Here is a 24,375-nt window from a genome sequence, read left to right on the forward strand (position 1 = left end):
TGTCCATTCGGACAGGGCAGAGCTGCGGACTCGTCCCCAGTTCTCTCCCTAAGGTGGTGTCAGTGTTTCACCTGAACCAGCTTATTGTGGTGCCTTGCACCTACTAGGGACTTGGAGGACTCCAAGTTGCTAGGAGTTGTCAGGGCCCTGAAAATATGTTCCAGGACAGCTGGAGTCTGAAAATCTGACTCGCTGTTTATACTGTATGCACCCAACAAGTTGGGTGCGCCTGCTTCTAAGCAGGCGATTGCTCGTTGGATTTGTAACACAATTCAACTTGCACATTCTGAGACAGGCCTGCCACAGTCTAAATCGGTTAAGGCCCATTCCACAAGGAAGGTGGGCTCATCTTGGGCGGCTGCCCGAGAGGTCTCGGCATTACAACTCTGCCGAGCAGCTACGTGGTCAGGGGAGAACACGTTTGTAAAATTCTACAAATTTGATATCCTGGCAAAAGAGGACCTGGAGTTCTCTCATTCGGTGCTGCAGAGTCATCCGCACTCTCCCGCCCGTTTGGGAGCTTTGGTATAATCCCCATGGTCCTTTCAGGAACCCCAGCATCCACTAGGACGATAGAGAAAATAAGAATTTACTTACCGATAATTCTATTTCTCGGAGTCCGTAGTGGATGCTGGGCGCCCATCCCAAGTGCGGATTATCTGCAATACTTGTACATAGTTACAAAAATCGGGTTATTATTGTTGTGAGCCATCTTTTCAGAGGCTCCGCTGTTATCATACTGTTAACTGGGTTTAGATCACAAGTTGTACGGTGTGATTGGTGTGGCTGGTAGGAGTCTTACCCGGGATTCAAAATTCCTCCCTTATTGTGTACGCTCGTCCGGGCACAGTACCTAACTGGCTTGGAGGAGGGTCATGGGGGGAGGAGCCAGTGCACACCACCTGATCCTAAAGCTTTACTTTTTGTGCCCTGTCTCCTGCGGAGCCGCTATTCCCCATGGTCCTTTCAGGAACCCCAGCATCCACTACGGACTCCGAGAAATAGAATTATCGGTAAGTAAATTCTTATTATAACGTGTCTGTTATTTATGTACTAATGCATTTGATCATTATTATATAATATTTCAGTGGAAAGGCGGCCGGAATCCCGACAGGCGGTGAAATCCTGCCTCCGGAATACCAGCGCTACAGGCTTTTTCCCCCTCTGTTAGTGGACACTTGCAGCATGGCGAGTGCAGTGAGCCCGCAAGGGACTTTCTAGCACTCACCCCACTGCCGACATGCTGGTGGCCGGGATCCCGCTGTAGGAAAAATATATGTATTCCATTTCAGTGTTTCTAGGCTCTGCAGTCACGTACATATGCCCTGCCAGGTTACTATGATTTATACAGCTCTGCTGTTCTTAGACGCGCAAAGTCCTGTCTCCCATTCAGCCCTGACCTGAGATGTTGTGACCTCAGGGCCAATTAGGTAACCGCAGACCCAGAATAGAGGTAAGTAGGGTTGAAAGTATTAAAGCCGGCGACCTACATGATATATGTAGCTCATTAATTTGAGACCTTTGAAGTTGCACTTTTATGGGAGCAGTGATGTTACTACTATAGCTGTAGAGTCCGGTGTGTGTTGCCCATGTCAGCAGTGATGGTGGCTGCTCATTACAGTTGCACAGTGACTGCTTGTGAGTGTGGGGTTTAGATCAGGAAATGTGCACTCTATATCCATACTGAACGCTGATCTGATCACTGCCAGTATTACCAGGAAAATGCTTTACTGGAGGAAATCACTGTCCAAGCAAGGTACACCACCGGCTGCACTGCTATTAGATCAATGTGTTTTGTTTTAACAGACGCTGGCTTATCCGTTTCTATTGCAGATTACACTTTATGGGCAGAATTCAAATGTTGCTCTGTGCGGGCGCGATGGCTGCCGGGTTCTGCATTTCAGCACGCAGCCCACAATACGCGAAAAGTGATCCACTTGGGGTGCCAAATGGCACTTTACATGATCACATCCAGCACTTTGGTCGGGTTTAGCCACTTTACGTGGCTAAACCCAATCGATATGGGAGTGATCAGGGTGATAAAGGTCAATTGAGTATTGCCCCCCAGTCTCCTGTCACTTGAAACGGGACATCGGGCGCGCTAATCAATTGAATATTGTCCTGTTAGTTCTATAATACAGTCTATTGTATGGTTGTTAAAATAACATTTGGTTAAAATTGAATAACTAAATAGCTGGGGATATAAGAGGTGATTACATTCCTGGATGGTGGCTTGACAATTAAACATCAGACATCAGCCACAATCACATCTTCATTCTTTCTGCTGAGGAACATAGCCAGAATCAAGCACTTAATTCCCTCAGATGATATGCAAAAAGTCATACATGCATTTGTATCATCTCAATTAGACTAACGTAATGCCCTCTACCTTGGTCTCCCAGCAAAAGAATTGCACCGCTTACAGCTGGTGCAAAACACAGCTGCCAGGCTGTTAACCAACCAGCCCCGTTCTAGCCACATAACACCCATCCTCTACTCCCTTCACGGGCTGCCTGTAAGATGGCGAATCATCTTCAAGATTGGCTTACTGAGTTTCAGAGCCCTACATGACCAGGGCTCAAGGTACCTGAAGCAGCTTCTGATCCCATACTGCCCCACTCGATTACTGCGATCTGTAGATGAAGCAGTACCTAGAATCTCCAGTAATTCATCTGGGGGTCGAGCTTTTAGTCAGGTGGCTCCGACTCTGTGGAACTCTCTTCCCCGCACAGTGCGAGAGGCCCCAACTATAGAATCCTTCAAAAGTAGACTCAAGACTTTTCTGTTTACTCAAGCATTTCCATAATGTCCCTTTAGCATCTACATGCTTCTGTATTTTATTAAAAGCTGTTCTGTACTTCATTATTCTCTGTACTATATTATGCTATGTATTTGCTAAGCGCCTTGAGTCCTATTGGAGAAAGAGCGCTATATAAATAAAATTATAATTCAGCGTAATATGAATAGCTACAGGAAGGGGTCCTAGAGTTATTCAATTGACCGCTCTGTTAAGCCCGACTAGTGGATTTTTGCTCACACCCCTCCTGAGTTGCGAGCAGAAAGCCGACTAAACTGGTGCTGCGATGATGTTTCTGCCGTAGCGGGTGCGCAAACACAATTGCTGCCAGCATTTAAGTCGGAGAATGCTGGTTACTGCGACTATAGACACAGCTTAAGGCACAGTAACCGCATCTCCCGACTAAGTGCAGGGTGCGATGGGGACAATTGAATAGCTCCGGGACCTCCTTCCCAGCGCTGTTCATATTGTACTGAATTGAATCGCCCCCATGGTGGGAAGTGGAAGTAGGTGCCTGGTGTTTGACCTACAGTTTGCATCGTGTTACACTCAAACAGCTGTCCCGCTCCGTATAAGCAAGGCAGGCAAGTGCGTGTTTTAGCTTACATCTAAGCTAGTGCCACATGGGCTCATTTTACATTTTCATTTTTCAGCTGCTAGATGTTGATCCCAATGACCAAGAAGAAGATGGCGCCAATATTGACCTAGACTCTCAGAGGAAGGGAAAATGTGCAGTTATAAAAACATCCACCCGACAGGTAACAACATACATTCCCACATGTACTATAAGAATGAGTATAGGACTAATATTTTACAAAATAGCAAACCCTGGGTATTAATTACTTATAGTAATAAACATTACAAACGTAAGTAGAGTTATTTATCCTTTCTTGGAAAGTGATCATTTCTGTTTGTACCTTCCATGTTTTCTCTATTCCTTTTACAGATGTTTTATTTGGTTAATCTGACCTGTGCTCAAACTGAGCTAGTTTTATTTTTATGATGCCCTCTATTTAATATGGGTTATATAGCACTAGACATTGCATCAGGGGGCTGAGAAACGGTTGAAGGATTCTGTCACAGGTACAGATCATTTGGATTAGTGTAAAACAAAATCTGTATTCAGATATACAGGTCAATGTATGAGAAATAGCTCCACGTGCCTTCTCGCAGAACCTGCATGGTATCCATGTACATCCATTCAGTACTATACTTAAGTGATTCTGTGGTTGCCTAGCTATATACCATGCATTGCAGTAATGTCTCTTTCCTCTCCAGACGTACTTCCTGCCAGTGATTGGTTTGGTCGATGCAGAGAAGCTGAAGCCTGGCGATCTTGTGGTGAGTACTGGTGTAGTGTGCATTCTTGTGGGAAACTGCACTTAAACTCCAAACTATAGAAATGCCTACTGTGAAAAATTCCTTATTTAGGACCTGTATTACGTAGTAATACTGGCTTAAATCTGTTTTGTTGCTCATCAGTGATGTGTAATTCATGTTTAAATTGTGACCTTGGTTCCTGGCAGGGTGTGAACAAGGACTCCTACCTCATTTTGGAGACCCTCCCAACAGAATATGATTCCCGTGTGAAGGCTATGGAGGTGGATGAAAGGCCGACCGAGCAGTACAGTGATATTGGAGGTCTAGATAAACAGATCCAGGAGGTGGGGATTAGGACATTTGTCTTGTATAGCAGTGATGGGTTTTTGTTGTTTTCTATATAATTGAGTCGAGTTTTTCATTTAGCTGGTAGAAGCCATTGTTCTACCCATGAACCACAAGGAGAAATTTGAAAATTTGGGAATTCAGCCCCCAAAAGGTGTGCTCATGTATGGGCCTCCTGGAACTGGGAAGACACTCTTGGCCAGAGCATGTGCTGCACAGACTAAGGTAGGTCATGAGGGTTGAAAGCGCAGGCAGTGGGGGTGAAGGAAGAATTAAATATTAACGCTTCTTCTTTCAGGCCACTTTCCTGAAGCTCGCTGGACCTCAGTTAGTTCAGATGTTCATCGGAGATGGGGCCAAGCTTGTCCGGGACGCTTTTGCACTGGCCAAGGAGAAGGCTCCATCCATCATTTTTATTGATGAACTAGATGCTATTGGAACAAAAAGGTTAGTTTTGAAAGTGGAGTAGGTGGGGAGACTTAAGTGAAATTCCCTTGTAACAACTATCTGACATTATTTGGTTGATGTCCGATAGTAACATTTCATGGTATTAGACTAAAATCTGTCATCAAAAATGCATATACTTTGTCTCTGATAGAATTTGTTTCTTTTAAGTTTGGGCTACTTTGTCTTTTCAGATTTGACAGTGAGAAGGCAGGAGACAGAGAGGTACAGAGGACTATGTTGGAGCTTCTAAACCAGCTGGATGGCTTTCAGCCCAACACCCAAGTGAAGGTACAGTACAGACTTGTTTCTTTATACCTTATTCCATTATACTGCTTTTGTATTTGTTTTCTATAAGTGACAAGTCTTTTATGGGTGCATTAATTACCTTTACTCCCATCTTGTTGTGCAGGTAATTGCTGCTACTAACCGTGTGGACATTCTGGATCCTGCACTGCTCCGTTCAGGGCGTTTGGATCGTAAGATTGAGTTCCCCATGCCCAATGAAGAGGCCCGAGCCCGTATCATGCAGATCCACTCCCGCAAGATGAATGTGAGGTATGTTAAACTGTGGAACTGGCAACTTGATGAGTTTACGTGATGAATATTTTACCTAACTGCCCTTCCTTTCCCATCTTTGCACCCTTTACCTCTCGGGCCAGGTGGTGGCGCTGTTGCTAATGTTGCCTATTGACCGTTTTAATGTTTTAGGCTCTTACTGATATATCAACATTGTAGTGTGTCTATCCTTTCTGTAACCTATTGTTCGTGTTTAATATAAGTATTATAGGATGTTTATAGACAAATGTGTGTTATGCCTTTACCTAGGTTTAGTTAAGCTGCTGGTAAATAAATAATTTTTTCTAAAGTTCACCGGAGAGTTCAGATGATGTGGCTTGACATCTCTTCCCCATAAGGCCTTTATCACCTCCAGAGGTCCCCTGACAATTGTACTGAGAGATTATCATCACCTTTCAATAAATAACCTTAGAAGCATGGCCAGTCTCCTCCTAAAACAGAATACTTTTTCTGCTAGGCAGGTAAATCCTTAGTTCAAACAGCAGCGCTGTACTAAGCTTTTCCTTTCTATCTGATACAGTCCTGACGTCAACTATGAGGAGCTTGCGCGCTGTACTGATGACTTCAATGGGGCACAGTGTAAAGCAGTATGTGTGGAGGCGGTGAGTACCGTGTTGAATAGTGGATTAAGCTTTCATTTAACGTGGCCTATCATCTATATTTAAAACTTCTTTATACAGATGTGTCCTCTTACATCTTTTATCCGTGTGCTACAAGTCGCGTTTCACAACGTGTGAGTGATGTGGGACTCTGTAGCGCCGAGCGTCTTTTTTGTTTTTCCTCACGAAAATGCGTCTTAGACGAACAGTAATGTAATAGGACGCACAAGCAGCTTCTGCTGATTAAAATGGTATGCTGCATGCCTATGTTCTGTTTGTTGCTGCGACTGTATTTGCATAGAAAATGCTATGCTACAGTGTTTTCCTGGAAAACACTGTAACGTGGCATTTCTGATGCAGATAGAGTCGGTATTTCACACTGCATATCATTTTAAAAAAACTGAAAAAAAGGATGCACAGCGCTACGGAGTCCTGCCACGGCGTGACTTCAAGGGCTGTTTAGCGTGACTGCAGCAAGGATGTAAGAGGACACATCTGTAGAAAGTACTTTTGTATTTTGTTTGTATAAAATGATGCAGAAATGTGTTTGATTTGTGTGTGGGTTTGCAGTTATCACTACCTCTTTTCCCTCCGTCTCCATGACTTGTGTCTTTGTAATTTGTAAAAAAGTCTGTTATTACCAGTACATGCGGTTTACATAACAATAACTAACATATAATATTAGGAGCTTTGACCTATTTTTGTCGTATCATTAAAAGGATCCTAGACTTCATGATAGAACCTCTTTGAAAACAGTTTGGGGAGCGATTTAATTGTGGAAGGCATCTATACAAATGGGCACCTGGCGAAGCAATTCAATTGCTTCTCCGTTCAGGCACCCATTAGACCTTAAAGCACCGGGTTAAACCTGTCTAAAGTTCTTGTTTGGGCATCTAAAGTGACGTTTTCGGTGCTCAAACTACGGACTTCTTACACATTTTTCTCTGACGTCCTAAGTGGATGCTGGGGACTCCGTCAGGACCATGGGGAATAGCGGCTCCGCAGGAGACAGGGCACAAAAGTAAAAGCTTTAGGATCAGGTGGTGTGCACTGGCTCCTCCCCCTATGACCCTCCTCCAAGCCTCAGTTAGGTTTTTGTGCCCGGCCGAGAAGGGTGCAATCTAGGTGGCTCTCCTAAAGAGCTGCTTAGAGTAAAAGTTTTATTAGGTTTTTTATTTTCAGTGAGTCCTGCTGGCAACAGGCTCACTGCAACGAGGGACTTAGGGGAGAAGAAGTGAACTCACCTGCGTGCAGGATGGATTGGCTTCTTAGGCTACTGGACACTAGCTCCAGAGGGACGATCACAGGTACAGCCTGGATGGGTCACCGGAGCCGCGCCGCCGACCCCCTTGCAGATGCTGAAGAGAGAAGAGGTCCAGAAATCGGCGGCTGAAGACTTCTCAGTCTTCATGAGGTAGCGCACAGCACTGCAGCTGTGCGCCATTGCTCTCAGCACACTTCACACCAACGGTCACTGAGGGTGCAGGGCGCTGGGGGGGGGCGCCCTGGGCAGCAATGAAAGTACCTATACTGGCTAAAAATACATCACATATAGCCTCTGGGGCTATATGGATGTATTTAACCCCTGCCAGGTTGTCAGAAAAACGGGAGAAGAAGCCCGCCGAAAAGGGGGCGGGGCCTATTCTCCTCAGCACACAGCGCCATTTTCCCTCACAGAACTGCTGGTGGGAAGGCTCCCAGGCTCTCCCCTGCACTGCACTACAGAAACAGGGTTAAAACAGAGAGGGGGGGCACTTATTTGGCGATATGATTATATATTAAGATGCTATAAGTGGAAAACACTTATATAAAGGTTGTCCCTGTATAATTATAGCGTTTTGGTGTGTGCTGGCAAACTCTCCCTCTGTCTCCCCAAAGGGCTAGTGGGGTCCTGTCCTCTATCAGAGCATTCCCTGTGTGTGTGCTGGGTGTCGGTACGTGTGTGTCGACATGTATGAGGACGATGTTGGTGAGGAGGCGGAGCAATTGCCTGTAATGGTGATGTCACTCTCTAGGGAGTCGACACCGGAATGGATGGCGTATTTAGGGAATTACGTGATAATGTCAACACGCTGCAAGGTCGGTTGACGACATGAGACGGCCGGCAAACAAATTAGTACCTGTCCAGGCGTCTCAAACACCGTCAGGGACTTTAAAACGCCCATTTACCTCAGTCGGTCGACACAGACACAGACAGGGACACTGACTCCAGTGTCGACGGTGAAGAAACAAACGTATTTTCCTTTAGGGCCACACGTTACATGTTAAGGGCAATGAAGGAGGTGTTGCATATTTCTGATACTACAAGTACCACAAAAAAGGGTATTATGTGGGGTGTGAAAAAACTACCTGTGGTTTTTCCTGAATCAGATAAATTAAATGAAGTGTGTGATGATGCGTGGGTTTCCCCCGATAGAAAATTATTGGCGGTATACCCTTTCCCGCCAGAAGTTATGGCGCGTTGGGAAACACCCCTTAGGGTGGATAAGGCGCTCACACGCTTATCAAAACAAGTGGCGTTACCGTCTCCAGATACGGCCGCCCTCAAGGAGCCAACTGATAGGAGGCTGGAAAATATCCTAAAAAGTATATACACACATACTGGTGTTATACTGCGACCAGCGATCGCCTCAGCATGGATGGGCAGCGCTGGGGTGGCTTGGTCGGATTCCCTGACTGAAAATATTGATACCCTTGACAGGGACAGTATTTTATTGACTATAGAGCATTTAAAGGATGCATTTCTATATATGCGAGATGCACAGAGGGATATTTGCACTCTGGCATCAAGAGTAAGTGCGATGTCCATATCTGCCAGAAGATGTTTATGGACACGACAGTGGTCAGGTGATGCAGATTCCAAACGGCACATGGAAGTATTGCCGTATAAAGGGGAGGAGTTATTTGGGGTCGGTCCATCGGACCTGGTGGCCACGGCAACAGCTGGAAAATCCACCTTTTTTACCCCAAGTCACATCTCAGCAGAAAAAGACATCGTCTTTTCAGCCTCAGTCCTTTCGTCCCGATAAGGGCAAGTGGGCAAAAGGCCAGTCATATCTGACCAGGGATAGAGGAAAGGGAAGAAGACAGCAGCAGGCAGCCCATTCCCAGGAACAGAAGCCCTCCACCGCTTCTGCCAAGTCCTCAGCATGACGCTGGGGCCGTACAAACAGGTGCGGTGGGGGGTCGTCTCAAGAGTTTCAGCACGCAGTGGGCTCACTCGCAAGTGGACCCCTGGATCCTACAAGTAGTATCCCAGGGGTACAGATTGGAAATTCGAGACGTCTCCCCCTCGCAGGTTCCTGAAGTTTGCTTTACCAACGTCTCCCTCCGACAGGGAGGCAGTATTGGAAACATTTCACAAGCTGTATTCCCAGCAGGTGATAATCAAAGTACCCCTCCTACAACAAGGAAAGGGGTATTATTCCACACTATATTGTGGTACTGAAGCCAGACGGCTCGGTGAGACCTATTCTAAATCTGAAATATTTGAACACTTACATACAAAGGTTCAAATCAAGATGGAGTCACTCAGAGCAGTGATAGCGAACCAGGAAGAAGGGGACTATATGGTGTCCCTGGACATCAGGGATGCTTACCTCCATGTCCCAATTTGCCCTTCTCACCAAGGGTACCTCAGGTTCGTGGTACAGAACTGTCACTATCAGTTTCAGACGCTGCCGTTTGGATTGTCCACGGCACCCCGGGTCTTTACCAAGGTAATGGCCGAAATGATGATTCTTCTTCAAAGAAAATGGACGATCGCCTGATAAGGGCAAGGTCCAGAGAACAGTTGGAGGTCGGAGTAGCACTATCTCAAGTAGTTCTACGACAGCACGGGTGGATTCTAAATATTCCAAAATCGCAGCTGTTTCCGACGACACGTCTGCTGTTCCTAGGGATGATTCTGGACACAGTCCAGAAAAGGGTGTTTCTCCCGGAGAAGAAAGCCAGGGAGTTATCCGAGCTAGTCAGGAACCTCCTAAAACCAGGAAAAGTGTCAGTGCATCATTGCACAAGGGTCCTGGGAAAAATGGTGGCTTCTTACGAAGCGATTCCATTCGGCAGATTTCACGCAAGAACTTTTCAGTGGGATCTGCTGGAAAAATGGTCCGGATCGCATCTTCAGATGCATCAGCGGATAACCCTGTCTCCAAGGACAAGGGTGTTTCTTCTGCGGTGGCTGCAGAGTGCTCATCTACTAAAGGGCCGCAGATTCGGCATTCAGGACTGGGTCCTGGTAACCACGGATGCCAGCCTGAGAGGCTGGGGAGCAGTCACACAGGGAAAAAATTTCCAGGGAGTGTGATCAAGTCTGGAGACTTCTCTCCACATAAATATACTGGAGCTAAGGACAATTTACAATGCTCTAAGCTTAGCAAGACCTCTGCTTCAAGGTCAGCCGGTATTGATCCAGTGGGACAACATCACGGCAGTCGCCCACGTAAACAGACAGGGCGGCACAAGAAGCAGGAGGGCAATGGCAGAAACTGCAAGGATTCTTCGCTGGGTGGAAAATCATGTGATAGCACTGTCAGCAGTGTTCATTCCGGGAGTGGACAACTGGGAAGCAAACTTCCTCAGCAGGCACGACCTCCACCCGGGAGAGTGGGGACTTCATCGGGAAGTCTTCCACATGATTGTGAACCGTTGGGAAAGACCAAAGGTGGACATGATGGCGTCCCGCCTGAACAAAAAACTGGACAGGTATTGCGCCAGGTCAAGAGACCATCAGGCAATAGCTGTGGACGTTTCTGGTAACACCGTGGGTGTACCAGTCGGTGTATGTGTTCCCTCCTCTGCTTCTCATACCCAAGGTACTGAGAATTATAAGACGTAGAGGAGTAAGAACTATACTCGTGGCTCCGGATTGGCCAAGAAGGACTTGGTACCCGGAACTTCAAGAAATGCTCACAGAGGACTCATGGCCTCTGCCGCTAAGAAGGGACTTGCTTCAGCAAGTACCATGTCTGTTTCCAAGACTTACCGCAGCTGCGTTTGACGGCATGGCGGTGGAACGCCGAATCCTAAGGGAAAAAGGCATTCCGGAAGAGGTCATTCCTACCCTGGTCAAAGCCAGGAAGGAGGTGACCGCACAACATTATCACCACATGTGGCGAAAATATGTGGCGTGGTGTGAGGCCAGGAAGGCCCCACGAAGAAATTTCAACTTGGTCGATTCCTGCATTTCCTGAAAACAGGAGTGTCTATGGGCCTCAAATTGGGGTCCATTAAGGTTCAAATTTCGGCCCTGTCAATTTTCTTCCAGAAAGAATTGGCTTCAGTTCCTGAAGTCCAGAAGTTTGTCAAGGGACATATACAACCCCCTTTTGTGCCTCCAGTGGCACTGTGGGATCTCAACGTAGTTCTGGGATTCCTCAAATCACATTGGTTTAAACCGCTCAAATCTGTGGATTTGAAATATCTCACATGAAAAGTGACCATGCTGTTGGCCCTGGCCTCGGCCAGGCGAGTGTCAGAATTGGCGGCTTTGTCTCACAAAGCCCATATCTGATTGTCCATTCGGACGGGGCAGAGTTGCGGACTCGTCCCCAGTTTCTCCCTAAGGTGGTGTCAGCGTTTCACCTGCACCAGTTTATTGTGGTACCTGCGGCTACTAGGGACTTGGAGGACTCCAAGTTGCTAGATGTTGTCAGGGCCCTGAAAATATAGGTTTCCAGGACGGCTGGAGTAAGGAAAACTGACTTGCTGTTATCCTGTAGGCACCCAAAAATCTGGGTGCTCTTGCTTCTAAGCAGACGATTGCTAGTTGGATGTGTAGTACAATTCAGCTTGCACATTCTGTGGCAGCACTGCCACAGCCAAAATATGTAAATGCCCATTCCACAAGGAAGGTGGGCTCATCTTGGGCGGCTGCCCGAGGGGTCTCGGCTTTACAACTTTGCCGAGCTGCTACTTGGTCAGGGGCACACCCTGGCTGAGGAGGACCTGGAGTTCTCTCATTCGGTGCTGCAGAGTCATCCGCACTCTCCCGCCCGTTTGGGAGCTTTGGTATAATCCCCATGGTCCTGACGGAGTCCCCAGCATCCACTTAGGACGTCAGAGAAAATAAGAATTTACTTACCGATAATTCTATTTCTCGTAGTCCGTAGTGGATGCTGGGCGCCCATCCCAAGTGCGGATTGTCTGCAATACTTGTACATAGTTATTGTTACAAAAATCGGGTTGTTATTGTTGTGAGCCATCTTTTCAGAGGCTCCGCTGTTATCATGCTGTTAACTGGGTTCAGATCACAAGTTGTACAGTGTGATTGGTGTGGCTGGTATGAGTCTTACCCGGGATTCAAAATCCTTCCTTATTGTGTACGCTCGTCCGGGCACAGTATCCTAACTGAGGCTTGGAGGAGGGTCATAGGGGGAGGAGCCAGTGCACACCACCTGATCCTAAAGCTTTTACTTTTGTGCCCTGTCTCCTGCGGAGCCGCTATTCCCCATGGTCCTGACGGAGCTCCCAGCATCCACTACGGACTACGAGAAATAGAATTATCGGTAAGTAAATTCTTATTTTTTTCTTGCACCTCAGGAAGTTGCGCAAAGTAATGCCTCAAATAATGGGCATCTGATCGCGTCTGATGGGCGTTTGAATAGCTATGATAGAGACTCATTTGTTTAGACGGCCAGCATACAATTAAATGTTAAACATTTTGCAGGCGCAGTGGTACCTTTTACTTGTAGCCATTTGGGATTGCCGTTCAAAAATAGGGATTTTTTGTTGCTTACCGTAAAATCTTTCTCTGAGTCCATCTGGGGGACGCTGCGTCTGTACTGATGGGTTAGAGTGTGAGGGAGGGAGCTTTAGCACAGAACCTATCAAAAGAAACTCCTCCCCCCTCTAACCCCTCCCATCTCCAGCCTGACCAGCCCAACACCTCAGTTAACGTTTAGCAAAGCCAGAAGAGGCGCACAGAATACAACTAATAAACCAGACAAAAATATGGGAGGGATCGCAGCGTCCCCCAGATGGACTCAGAGAGAGAGATTTTACGGTAAGCAACAAAAAATCCCTATTTCTCTGTCATCCATCTGGGGGACGCTGCGTCTGTACTGATGGGATTTCCCAAAGCCAGCTAAGTAGAGGAGGGAGAACCAGACGGCAGAGCCGTCCGAAAAATCTCACGCCCAACAGAGGCAGTCTCCAAACCAAAAGTATGAAAACGGTAAAACCTGGTAAAGGTATGCACGGAAGACCAAGTTGCTGCTCTGCACAACTGCTCAACAGACACACCACCGCGAACAGCCCAAGAGGCTCCAACAGCTCTAGTCGAATGAGCCCTCAACGAACCAGGAACAGGTAAAGCTGAAGAAACATAGGCTTGTCGAATAGCCGACTTAACCCATCGTTCCACCGTGTTTTTAGAGGCCGGCCAGCCATGTTTGGGTGCGTCAATTAAAATCAACAAGGTATCCGTACGACGAATAGCCTCTGTGCGGGACAAATAAATGCGCAAGGCTCGAACAACATCCAACGATGCCAAATGACAATCTCGTCCAGAAGTCTCAGGAACAAACACCGGTAGTACTATGTCCTGATTCATATGGAAGGCTGATACAACCTTTGGTATAAAGGAAGGTTTTGTACGAAGAACCACTCAATCATTGTGAAACTCCAACAAAGGCGGTCTGCACAAAAGAGCGGATAACTCAGAAAACACGCCTGGCCGAAGCAATGGGCAAAAGAAAGACCACCTTCAGAGTAAGAAAACGTAAGTCGACAAGTTCTAATGGCTCAAACGGAGGCTTCTGAAGAGCCCGAAGAACCAAATTTAAATACCAGGGTGGAACCGGAGGAACAAAAGGAGGTTGAATTCTGAGTACACCCTGAAGGAACGTCTGAACCTCCGGAATAATAGCCAAACGTCTTTGAAAAAGTACCGACAGTGCAGAAACTTGACCCTTAAGAGAGGATAAATGAAGTCCCTTAGTCAATCCCTCCTGAAGGAAGGACAATAGACGCGGCAAACGAAAAAGGTGTGGTGACAGTTCATGCTTCTCACACCAAACTATGTAGATACGCCATACCCTATGATAAATACGAGAAGTAACCAGTTTTCTAGCTTGAATCATGGTTTTTACCACTAGCCTAGAGAACCCCTTAGCTCTTAATATCTCGGATTCAAGAACCATGCCGTCAAAGCCAGACGACTTAAATCGTGGTCTCAGAGGCAGCCGAAACGGGTCTTCGGCCACCATGCTGCGAAGAAGAGCGTACCACGGCCGACGCGGCCAGTCTGGTGCCACAAGAATGACTGGAAGACCCTCTCTTCGAATGCGTTGAAGCAGTTTCGGTATCAGAGGAAGTGGTGGAAATACGTATCCCAGTTGAAACTGCCACGGAGCTGTCAATGCATCGATCAGCGCCGCCTGAGGATCCTGAGTCCTGGACCCGTACCGGGGTAGTTTTCGGTTGAGACGAGACGCCATGAGGTCTATGTTGGGTGTTCCCCAGAGAGACACGAGAATTAGAAAGACTTCTTGATGAAGCTCCCACTCTCCCGGATGTATCGTGTGACTGCTTAAGTAGTCCGCTTCCCAGTTGTCGACGCCTGGAATGTGAATGGCTGAAATAATCGAAATCCACCGTTCCGCCCACTGGAGTATATGTGCAACCTCCTTCATCGCTCTCCAGCTGCGAGTTCCTCCTTGTTTATGTAAGCCACCGCCGTGGCGTTGTCTGATTGAATTTGTACCGGGTGACCCTGAACACTGGTCTGTACCTGAATCAGGGCATAGCGAATTGCTCTCAACTCCAAAATATTGATTGGTAACCGTGATTCCTGACCGCTCCAGAGACCCTGGAAATGTTGGGTTTCAAACACTGCCCCCCAACCGGTGAGACTGGCGTCCGTGGTGATCATCATCCAAGACCAGACAGTGAACGGGGCCCCTTTTGTTAAATTTGGACTGTGAAGCCACCAATGAAGAGACTGTCGAATCTGAGTCGACAGGCGACACAATTGTAAGTCCAGACGTGGGCCCGCCTGATTCCAAGAGCCCAATATCTGAGATTGAAGGGCCCGAGCATGAAACCTTGCATACGGTACTGCTTCGAAGGTCGCTACCATTTTGCCCAGTACTTGCATACATCGGAGAATGGAGACCCAAGGTAATTGTAACAGGCAACGGACTCTCGACTGGAGGTCCTGGAGTTTGTCCTGAGGCAGAAAAACCCTCTGACTTTTTGTGTTGAAAAGGAGACCTAGAAAAATCATCTCCTGAGAGGGAGTCAAGGATGACTTCCGGAAATCACAATCCATCCGAAAGATTGCAGTGTCTGTGGTGGTTCGCAGATGCTGTTGAAGAAGCTCTGGAGATGGAGCTTTTATCAACAAATCGTCCAGGTAAGGAGTAATGTTGACTCCCTGACATCTGAGTATCGCCACTACATTGCCCAATATTTCTCTGACGTCCTAGTGGATGCTGGGGACTCCGTAAGGACCATGGGAAATAGACGGGCTCCGCAGGAGACTGGGCACTCTATAAGAAAGATTTGGTACTATCTGGTGTGCGCTGGCTCCTCCCTCTATGCCCCTCCTCCAGACCTCAGTTAGATTTCTGTGCCCGGCCGAGCTGGATGCACACTAGGGGCTCTCCTGAGCTCCTAGAAAGAAAGTATGTTAGGTTTTTTATTTTACAGTGAGACCTGCTGGCAACAGGCTCACTGCAACGAGGGACTAAGGGGAGAAGAAGCGAACCTACCTGCTTGCAGCTAGCTTGGGCTTCTTAGGCTACTGGACACCATTAGCTCCAGAGGGATCGACCGCAGGACCCGTCCTTGATGTTCGTTCCCGGAGCCGCGCCGCCGTCCCCCTTACAGAGCCAGAAGCAAGAAGATGGTCCGGAAAATCGGCGGCAGAAGGCTTCAGTCTTCACCAAGGTGCAGCTGTGCGCCATTGCTCCTCATGCACACTTCACACTCCGGTCACTGAGGGTGCAGGGCGCTGGGGGGGGGGGGGGGGCGCGCCCTGAGCAGCAATAAAAACACCTTGGCTGGCAAAATAACCACAATATATAGCCCCAGAGGCTATATATGTGGTAATTACCCCTGCCAGAATCCAGAAAAAAGCGGGAGAAAAGTCCGTCGAAAAAGGGGCGGAGCCATCTCCCTCAGCACACTGGCGCCATTTCTCCCTCACAGTTCTGCTGGAAGGAAGCTCCCTGACTCTCCCCTGCAGTCTACACTACAGAAAGGGTAAAAAAGAGAGGGGGGGCACTAAATTTAGGCGCAGTATAACTTATAGCAGCTATAAGGGGACATAATTCAGTTAGTCCCTGCATTATATAGCGCTCTGGTGTGTGCTGGCATACTCTCTCTCTGTCTTCCCAAAGGGCTTTTGTGGGGTCCTGTCTCCTTTAAGAGCATTCCCTGTGTGTGTGCGGTGTGTCGGTACGGCTGTGTCGACATGTTTGATGAGGAGGCTTATGTGGAGGCGGAGCAGATGCCTATAAATGTGATGTCACCCCCTGCGGGGCAGACACCTGAGTGGATGGACTTATGGAAGGAATTACGTGCAAGTGTCGACTCCTTACATAAAAAATTTGACGACATGCCAAATGCGGGACAGCCGGCTTCTCAGCTCGTGCCTGCCCAGACAATTCAAAGGCCATCAGGGGCTCTGAAACGCCCACTACCCCAGATGGCAGACACAGATGTCGACACGGATACTGATACCAGTGTCGACGACGATGAGTCAAATTTAATGTCCACTAGGGCCATTCGTTGCATGATTGAGGCAAGGAAAGAGGTATTACACATTTCTGATATAAACCCAGGTACCTCAAAAAAGGGTATTATGTTTGGGGAGAAAAAACTACCGATAGTTTTTCCCCCATCTGAAGAATTAAATGAAGTGTGTGAAGAAGCGTGGGCTTCCCCCAATAAAAAATTGGTGATTTCAAAAAAATGACTAATGGCGTTCCCTTTCTCGCCAGAGGATAGGTCACGTTGGGAAACTCCCCCTAGGGTGGATAAAGCGCTCACACGTTTGTCTAAAAAGGTGGCACTACCGTCTCCGGATACGGCCGCCCTAAAGGAACCTGCTGATAGAAAGCAGGAGGCTATCCTAAAGTCTATATATACACACACTGGTGTTATACTGAGACCAGCTATTGCTTCAGCGTGGATGTGCAGTGCTGCTGCTGCTTGGTCAGATTCCCTGTCGGAAAATATTGACACCCTAGACAGGGACACTATATTGCTAACCGTAGAGCATATAAAAGACTCTGTCTTGTACATGAGAGATGCACAGAGGGAGATCTGCCGGCCGGCATCTAGAATAAGTGCATTGTCCATTTCTGCTAGGAGAGGCTTATGGACTCGGCAGTGGACAGGGGATGCAGATTCTAAAAGGCACATGGAAGTTTTGCCTTATAAGGGAGAGGAGTTATTCGGGGATGGTCTCTCAGACCTTGTTTCCACAGCAACAGCTGGGAAGTCAGCATTTTTGCCCCATGTCCCCTCACAGCCTAAGAAAGCGCCGTATTATCAGGTACAGTCCTTTCGACCCCAGAAAAACAGGCGGGGAAAAGGCGGGTCCTTTCTGTCTAGAGGCAGAGGAAGGGGAAAAAAGCTGCAACACACAGCAGGTTCCCAGGAACAAAAGTCCTCTCCCGCTTCTTCCATATCCGCCGCATGACGGTGGGGCTCCACAGGCGGAGCCAGGTACGGTGGGGGGCCGCCTCAAAAATTTCAGCGATCAGTGGGTTCGCTCACGGGTGGATCCCTGGATCCTTCAAGTAGTATCTCAGGGGTACAAGCTGGAATTCGAGGCGCCTCCCACCCGCCGTTTCCTCAAATCGGCCTTACCGACAACTCCCTCGGGCAGGGAGGCTGTGCTAGAGGCAATTCACAAGCTGTATTCCCAGCAGGTGATAGTCAAGGTACCCCTACTTCAACAAGGACGGGGTTACTATTCCACACTCTTTGTGGTACCGAAACCGGACGGTTCGGTGAGACCCATTTTAAATTTGAAATCCTTGAACACATACATAAAAAGATTCAAGTTCAAGATGGAATCGCTCAGGGCGGTTATTGCAAGCCTGGACGAGGGGGATTACATGGTATCCCTGGACATCAAGGATGCTTACCTGCATGTCCCCATTTACCTTCCTCACCAGGAGTACCTCAGATTTGTGGTACAGGATTGCCATTACCAATTCCAGACACTACCGTTTGGACTGTCCACGGCACCGAGGGTGTTTACCAAGGTAATGGCAGAAATGATGATACTCCTTCGAAAAAAGGGAGTTTTAATTATCCCGTACTTGGACGATCTCCTAATAAAGGCGAGGTCCAGGGAGCAGTTACTGGTCGGAGTAGCACTATTTTGGGAAGTGCTACAACAGCATGGCTGGATTCTAAACATTCCAAAGTCACAACTGGTTCCTTCCACACGCTTACTGTTCCTGGGGATGATTCTGGACACAGAACAGAAAAAAGTGTTTCTCCCGCAGGAGAAAGCCAAGGAGCTGTCATCTCTAGTCAGAGACCTCCTAAAACCAAAACGGGTATCGGTGCATCACTGCACACGAGTCCTGGGGAAAATGGTGGCTTCATACGAAGCAATTCCATTCGGCAGGTTCCATGCAAGGACCTTCCAGTGGGACCTCTTGGACAAGTGGTCGGGATCGCATCTTCAGATGCATCAACTGATAACCCTGTCTCCAAGGACCAGGGTGTCTCTACTGTGGTGGCTGCAGAGTGCTCATCTTCTAGAGGGCCGCAGATTCGGCATACAGGACTGGGTCCTGGTGACCACGGATGCCAGCCTTCGAGGCTGGGGCGCAGTCGCACAGGGAAGAAATTTCCAGTGACTTTGGTCAAGTCAGGAGTCGTCCCTACACATAAATATTCTGGAACTGAGGGCCATTTACAATGCCCTAAGTCAGACAAGGCCCCTGCTTCAAAACCAGCCGGTTCTGATCCAATCAGACAACATCACGGCAGTCGCCCATGTAAACCGACAGGGCGGCACAAGAAGCAGGATGGCGATGGCAGAAGCCACAAGGATTTTCCGATGGGCGGAAAATCACGTACTAGCACTGTCAGCAGTGTTCATTCCGGGAGTGGACAACTGGGAAGCAAACTTCCTCAGCAGACACGACCTACACCCGGGAGAGTGGGGACTTCATCCAGAAGTCTTCCTACTGTTGGTAAACCGTTGGGAAAGGCCACAGGTGGACATGATGGCGTCCCGCCTCAACAAAAAGCTAAAGAGATATTGCGCCAGGTCAAGGGACCCTCAGGCGATAGCTGTGGACGCTCTAGTGACACCGTGGGTGTACCAGTCGGTTTATGTGTTCCCTCCTCTGCCTCTCATACCAAAGGTACTGAGAATAATAAGAAGGCGAGGAGTAAGAACGATACTCGTGGTTCCGGATTGGCCAAGAAGAGCTTGGTACCCAGAACTTCAAGAAATGATATCAGAGGACCCATGGCCTCTACCGCTCAGACAGGATCTGCTACAGCAGGGGCCCTGTCTGTTCCAAGACTTACCGCGGCTGCGTTTGACGGCATGGCGGTTGAATTCCGGATCCTAAAGGAAAAGGGCATTCCGGAGGAAGTCATTCCTACGCTGATAAAAGCCAGGAAAGAAGTAACCGCAAACAATTATCACCGTATTTGGCGAAAATATGTTGCGTGGTGTGAGGCCAGGAAGGCCCCTACAGAGGAATTTCAGCTGGGTCGTTTTCTGCACTTCCTACAGTCGGGAGTGACTATGGGCCTAAAATTGGGTTCCATTAAGGTCCAGATTTCGGCTCTGTCGATTTTCTTCCAGAAAGAACTGGCTTCACTGCCTGAAGTTCAGACTTTTGTAAAAGGAGTGCTTCATATTCAGCCCCCTTTTGTGCCTCCTGTGGCACCTTGGGATCTCAATGTGGTGTTGAGTTTCCTAAAATCACATTGGTTTGAACTGTGGATCTGAAATATCTCACGTGGAAAGTGGTCATGTTATTGGCCTTGGCTTCGGCCAGGCGTGTGTCAGAATTGGCGGCTTTGTCATGTAAAAGCCCTTATCTGATTTTCCATATGGATAGGGCAGAATTGAGGACTCGTCCCCAGTTTCTCCCTAAGGTGGTATCCGCTTTTCTTTATCATCCACTAGGGGTCACTGGAGTACTCTTGGGATATGGACGGGCTTCCGCAGGAAACAGCACTGAATATTCAAATTAGTAACACTCCACCCCTCCATATCCCTGAGCACTTACTCAGTGTTTTTTCTGTGCTGAACGTGGTAGCAGCTTAATACCTGAAGTCACGGTTTTGTTGAAGAAACTTTTATTTTTATTTTTATTTTCTCTACTATTTGTACACATCCCTTTCCCCCTTCCAAAAGGCAGGGTCAGGGATCGTGCAGCTGCTGATAGCAGCACGGGCGTGTCGGGCCTCTCTGAAAGAGCTCCCTCACAGCCCTCACATCCTCCTGCACTGGCTAGCCGGCGCTTACTGAAAAGCCCCGTCGGAGCCTCCGCACGTCTGCGGGAGTAAGGTATGTGAAACGGGGCGGTCAGCTCCCGCTGCCGCCCCGACGTGTGGGGACATAGTGCTTGGTGACGGCAGAGGGATTGTTACGCGGCTCTCCCCTCTCAGCCTCCGGCAGGTACCGCGGCTCTCCCCGCTCAGGCGCCCGCACGTTCGACCGCGGTTCTCCCCGCTCAGGCGCCCGCACGGTCGGCCACAGACCTCCGTGCGGGCACCGCGGCTCTCCCCGTTCAGGCGCCCGCACGGTCGGCCACAGACCTCCGTGCGGGCACCGCGGCTCTCCCCGCTCAGGCGCCCGCACGTTCGGTCACAGACCTCCGTGCAGGCACCGCTGATCGATTCTTACAGCCCGCCGCAGCGCTACCTTGATTAGCTGACGCCGCTATTATACACGAGGCCACCGCTGGGACACACGAGGCACATAGCGCTCTACGATACCCGCTGGGGGCCCACACGCTGCGCTGCCGCTGTAATAAGCTAAAAGAGCAGGCAGCCATTACAGGGGGGACAATAATAATGTCGCAGAGAAATACTGCAGCAGCAGAGGAGATTGTTACAGTATAATCAGTGAAAGTTGTACCAGCACGGTGATTATATGTATAAGTTAGCAGGGCAGACATTTTTAACATGCTTCCTGTGTTTTCCTGCTGTGATTCCAGAACGTTCCTGCCTTACATCTCTACACCACCGGAAGGCGCAGGAGTGTTAGTGGGAATTTGGGATCAAATTTCTTAGTACTGGCCACGTGTATTGCACTGGGCCAGATATATATACAGAGCCACCTTATTGCTATTTTACTGAGTCGTGCAGGTGTCTGTTTTTTGTGTATTGTATTGTCTGTCGCCATGAGTAAGGCACCAGCAAAAACTAAAAAGCATATTTGCAAAGTATGTGGCAGTGTGTTACCGGATGCATCTACCACATGTAACGTATGTTTTGTGGATTCCGTTCAGAATACCATTTCTGCTCCGGTTTTGCAACCAATTTCCTCACCGGACCCTCCGTGGGGTATGTTAGTAAATGTACTGGAGAAATTTCAGACAGAAATGACCGCTGCTCGTCTGGAGCGAGAAACGTTAAGATCTGAGTCTAGGGTGAGACCGCCAGAACTACCGGAGGCGTCTCAGCCTTGCGTACGGTCCAAATCCATTTTGGGCAAACGGGATAATTTTCATATGTCTTATGATTTTCCAGTGTCTGCTATGTTGCATTCTGACGATTCCATCCCAGACCTCACGGAACACGATGAGGGGGAGGAGGGCGAAGTGGAGTCAGATGGCGAGGATGTTAACAGTTCCGGCATTGATGATCTCATCAGAGCGGTACGGCAGTCGCTAAGGTTTCCTGAAGCTGAGCAGCCTCTCACCAATGATCAGGTCGTATTTACTAAACGACGGAAGACGCCAGTAAGTTTTCCTGTGTCGGATTCTCTAAATCAGATGTTAGTAGAAACAAGACAGAATCCAGATAAACGGTTTTCTATACCTCGCAGATTTAAGTCTAGTTATCCGTTTCCAGACTCGGTAACGTGTACATGGGAGAATCCACCAATAGTTGATTCTTCAGTGTCAAAGCTTACCAAGAAATTAACCATACCAGTGCCATCAGCTACTACGCTTAAAGATCCTTCAGATCGTAAGATAGAAACTATGCTAAAATCCATGTATGTAGCAGCAGGTGTGATGCTAAGACCTGGATTGGTTGGCATTTGGGTCACTAAGGCGCTCATAATATGGCTTACAGAACTCAAATCTGCTTTACATGACGAAAACCTGATAATTCAGGTAAATCAAATGATTGAGGCTGTAGAGTATCTCTGTACAGCGTCTACTGACGTCTGTCAGCTCACTTCTCGTATTTCATCTTCGCTAGTTACGGCACGAAGAGCACTCTACCTGCGTACTTATCAAGCGGAGGCAGAGGTCAAACGAAGTATAGAGGCGTTGCCTTACGATGGCAAGAAGTTGTTTGGTCCAGAATTGGACGCATGGATTAAGGAGGCTACGGGAGGTAAGTCTGTGTTCTTACCAGTGCCTCCACCTGCGCCAAGAAGAAGGTACGCTGGACCTTCGTTCAAATCCTTTAGATCTCAGCCCTTTCGAGGACGTGGCAGAGGATCAGCCACGCCTGCTAGACGTGGTCGAGGACGTGGTTTCCATCAAACCAACACAACTCGCCAAGACGCTAAGGTTACCGACAAGCCAGTGGCATGACGGCCTACCAGCCCATCTCGGTTCTCCAACTGTGGGAGCACGCCTTCAGACGTTCCATGGGGCGTGGTTCCACACATCCGCGGAGGGCTGGATTCGCAATTTAGTGTTAAAAGGTTACAAAATAGAGTTCGACTGTCTGCCGCCTCTGCGGTTTTTCAAGACAGGCTTGCCTCTGTCGGACGACAAGAGGACAGTTTTGCAAATTGCCATTCAGTCCTTACTGGATTCGGCAGTGTTGATTCCGGTCCCTGTACACCAACAGGGTCAGGGTTATTATTCAAGTCTATTTGTGGTCCCGAAGCCGGATGGCTCAGTCAGACCAATATTGAACTTAAAGCGCCTCAATCAGTACGTAACTTACTACAGATTCAAAATGGAGTCTCTACGGTCGGTGATTGCGGGGTTAGAGACCAAGGAATTTATGATTGCGCTAGACCTCAAGGATGCGTACTTACACATTCCAATTTGGCAGCCTCATCAGAAATTCTTACGATTTGCAATACGCCAGAACCATTACCAGTTTCAGGCTCTGCCGTTTGGCCTGTCATCAGCGCCTCGGGTATTCACCAAAGTAATGTCTGTGATGATAGCTCACCTCAGATCCCTGGGAGTGACAATAGTTCCGTATTTAGACGATCTGCTCATCAAAGCTCCGTCTCCACAGATACTTACCCAACATGCGCTGCTAACTTACAATGTACTGGTTCACCACGGTTGGATTGTAAATTTCAAGAAATCACATCTGATTCCGTCTCAACGCCTTCAGTTCCTAGGTATGATTCTCGATACGGTCAATCAAAGGATTTACCTACCACAACAAAAAGTACAAATGCTACGCCATCTAGTACAATTAGTACTCAAACCACGCACAGTGTCGGTACACTTGTGCATTCGCCTGTTAGGCACAATGGTGGCAGCTTTCGAGGCGCTTCAGTTCGGAAGATTTCACTCTCGTCCATTTCAGCTGAACGTGCTTGCCCAGTGGTCGGGCTCGCATCTGCAGATTCACCACAGAGTGAGGTTGTCACCAATAGCAAGAGTTTCTCTGCTATGGTGGCTCAAGGAACACAATTTAACCGCAGGAAGACGGTTCGGAGTTTGCAATTGGATAATTCTAACTACGGACGCCAGTCTCAGAGGTTGGGGAGCGGTAATTCAAAATTGTCAGCTCCAGGGTCTCTGGGCGGATCACGAGAAATTGCTGTCTATAAATGTTCTAGAACTCCGCGCAATTTACAATGCGCTACGACAAGCAGTGCACATGATTCGCTCTCAGCCTGTCCAAGTGCAGTCAGACAATGCGACGGCGGTCGCATACATCAACAAACAAGGAGGAACGAGAAGCCGCATGGCAATGCGGGAAGTAGCTCGAATCCTCAATTGGGCGGAATGCCACCAGGTGATATTGTCGGCCGTGTTCATTCCGGGAGTGGACAACTGGGAAGCGGATTATCTCAGTCGTCGGGATTTTCACCCAGGCGAATGGTCATTAAATCCAGAAGTGTTTCACATGTTGGTTCAGCGATGGGGTTATCCTCAGGTGGACCTGATGGCATCTCGACACAATCATCAAACGCCC

The 24,375-nt window shown here is 48.3% G+C and overlaps 1 protein-coding gene across 1 annotated transcript in view; it reads left to right on the forward strand.

Annotated features, from left to right (window-relative positions):
* Positions 1-24,375, forward strand: part of PSMC3 (proteasome 26S subunit, ATPase 3) — a 48,167-nt gene that overhangs the window by 15,736 nt on the left and 8,056 nt on the right. The window contains exons 4-11 of the mRNA XM_063944588.1: positions 3,451-3,555; positions 4,076-4,138; positions 4,324-4,461; positions 4,544-4,687; positions 4,761-4,909; positions 5,101-5,197; positions 5,319-5,464; positions 6,006-6,087. Coding sequence (XP_063800658.1) covers positions 3,451-3,555; positions 4,076-4,138; positions 4,324-4,461; positions 4,544-4,687; positions 4,761-4,909; positions 5,101-5,197; positions 5,319-5,464; positions 6,006-6,087 — 924 coding nt within the window. The remainder of the gene's footprint in view (positions 1-3,450; positions 3,556-4,075; positions 4,139-4,323; positions 4,462-4,543; positions 4,688-4,760; positions 4,910-5,100; positions 5,198-5,318; positions 5,465-6,005; positions 6,088-24,375) is intronic.

This window comes from Pseudophryne corroboree, chromosome 11, assembly GCF_028390025.1.
Source record: "Pseudophryne corroboree isolate aPseCor3 chromosome 11, aPseCor3.hap2, whole genome shotgun sequence".
In the NCBI taxonomy this organism is placed as follows: Eukaryota; Metazoa; Chordata; class Amphibia; order Anura; family Myobatrachidae; genus Pseudophryne; species Pseudophryne corroboree.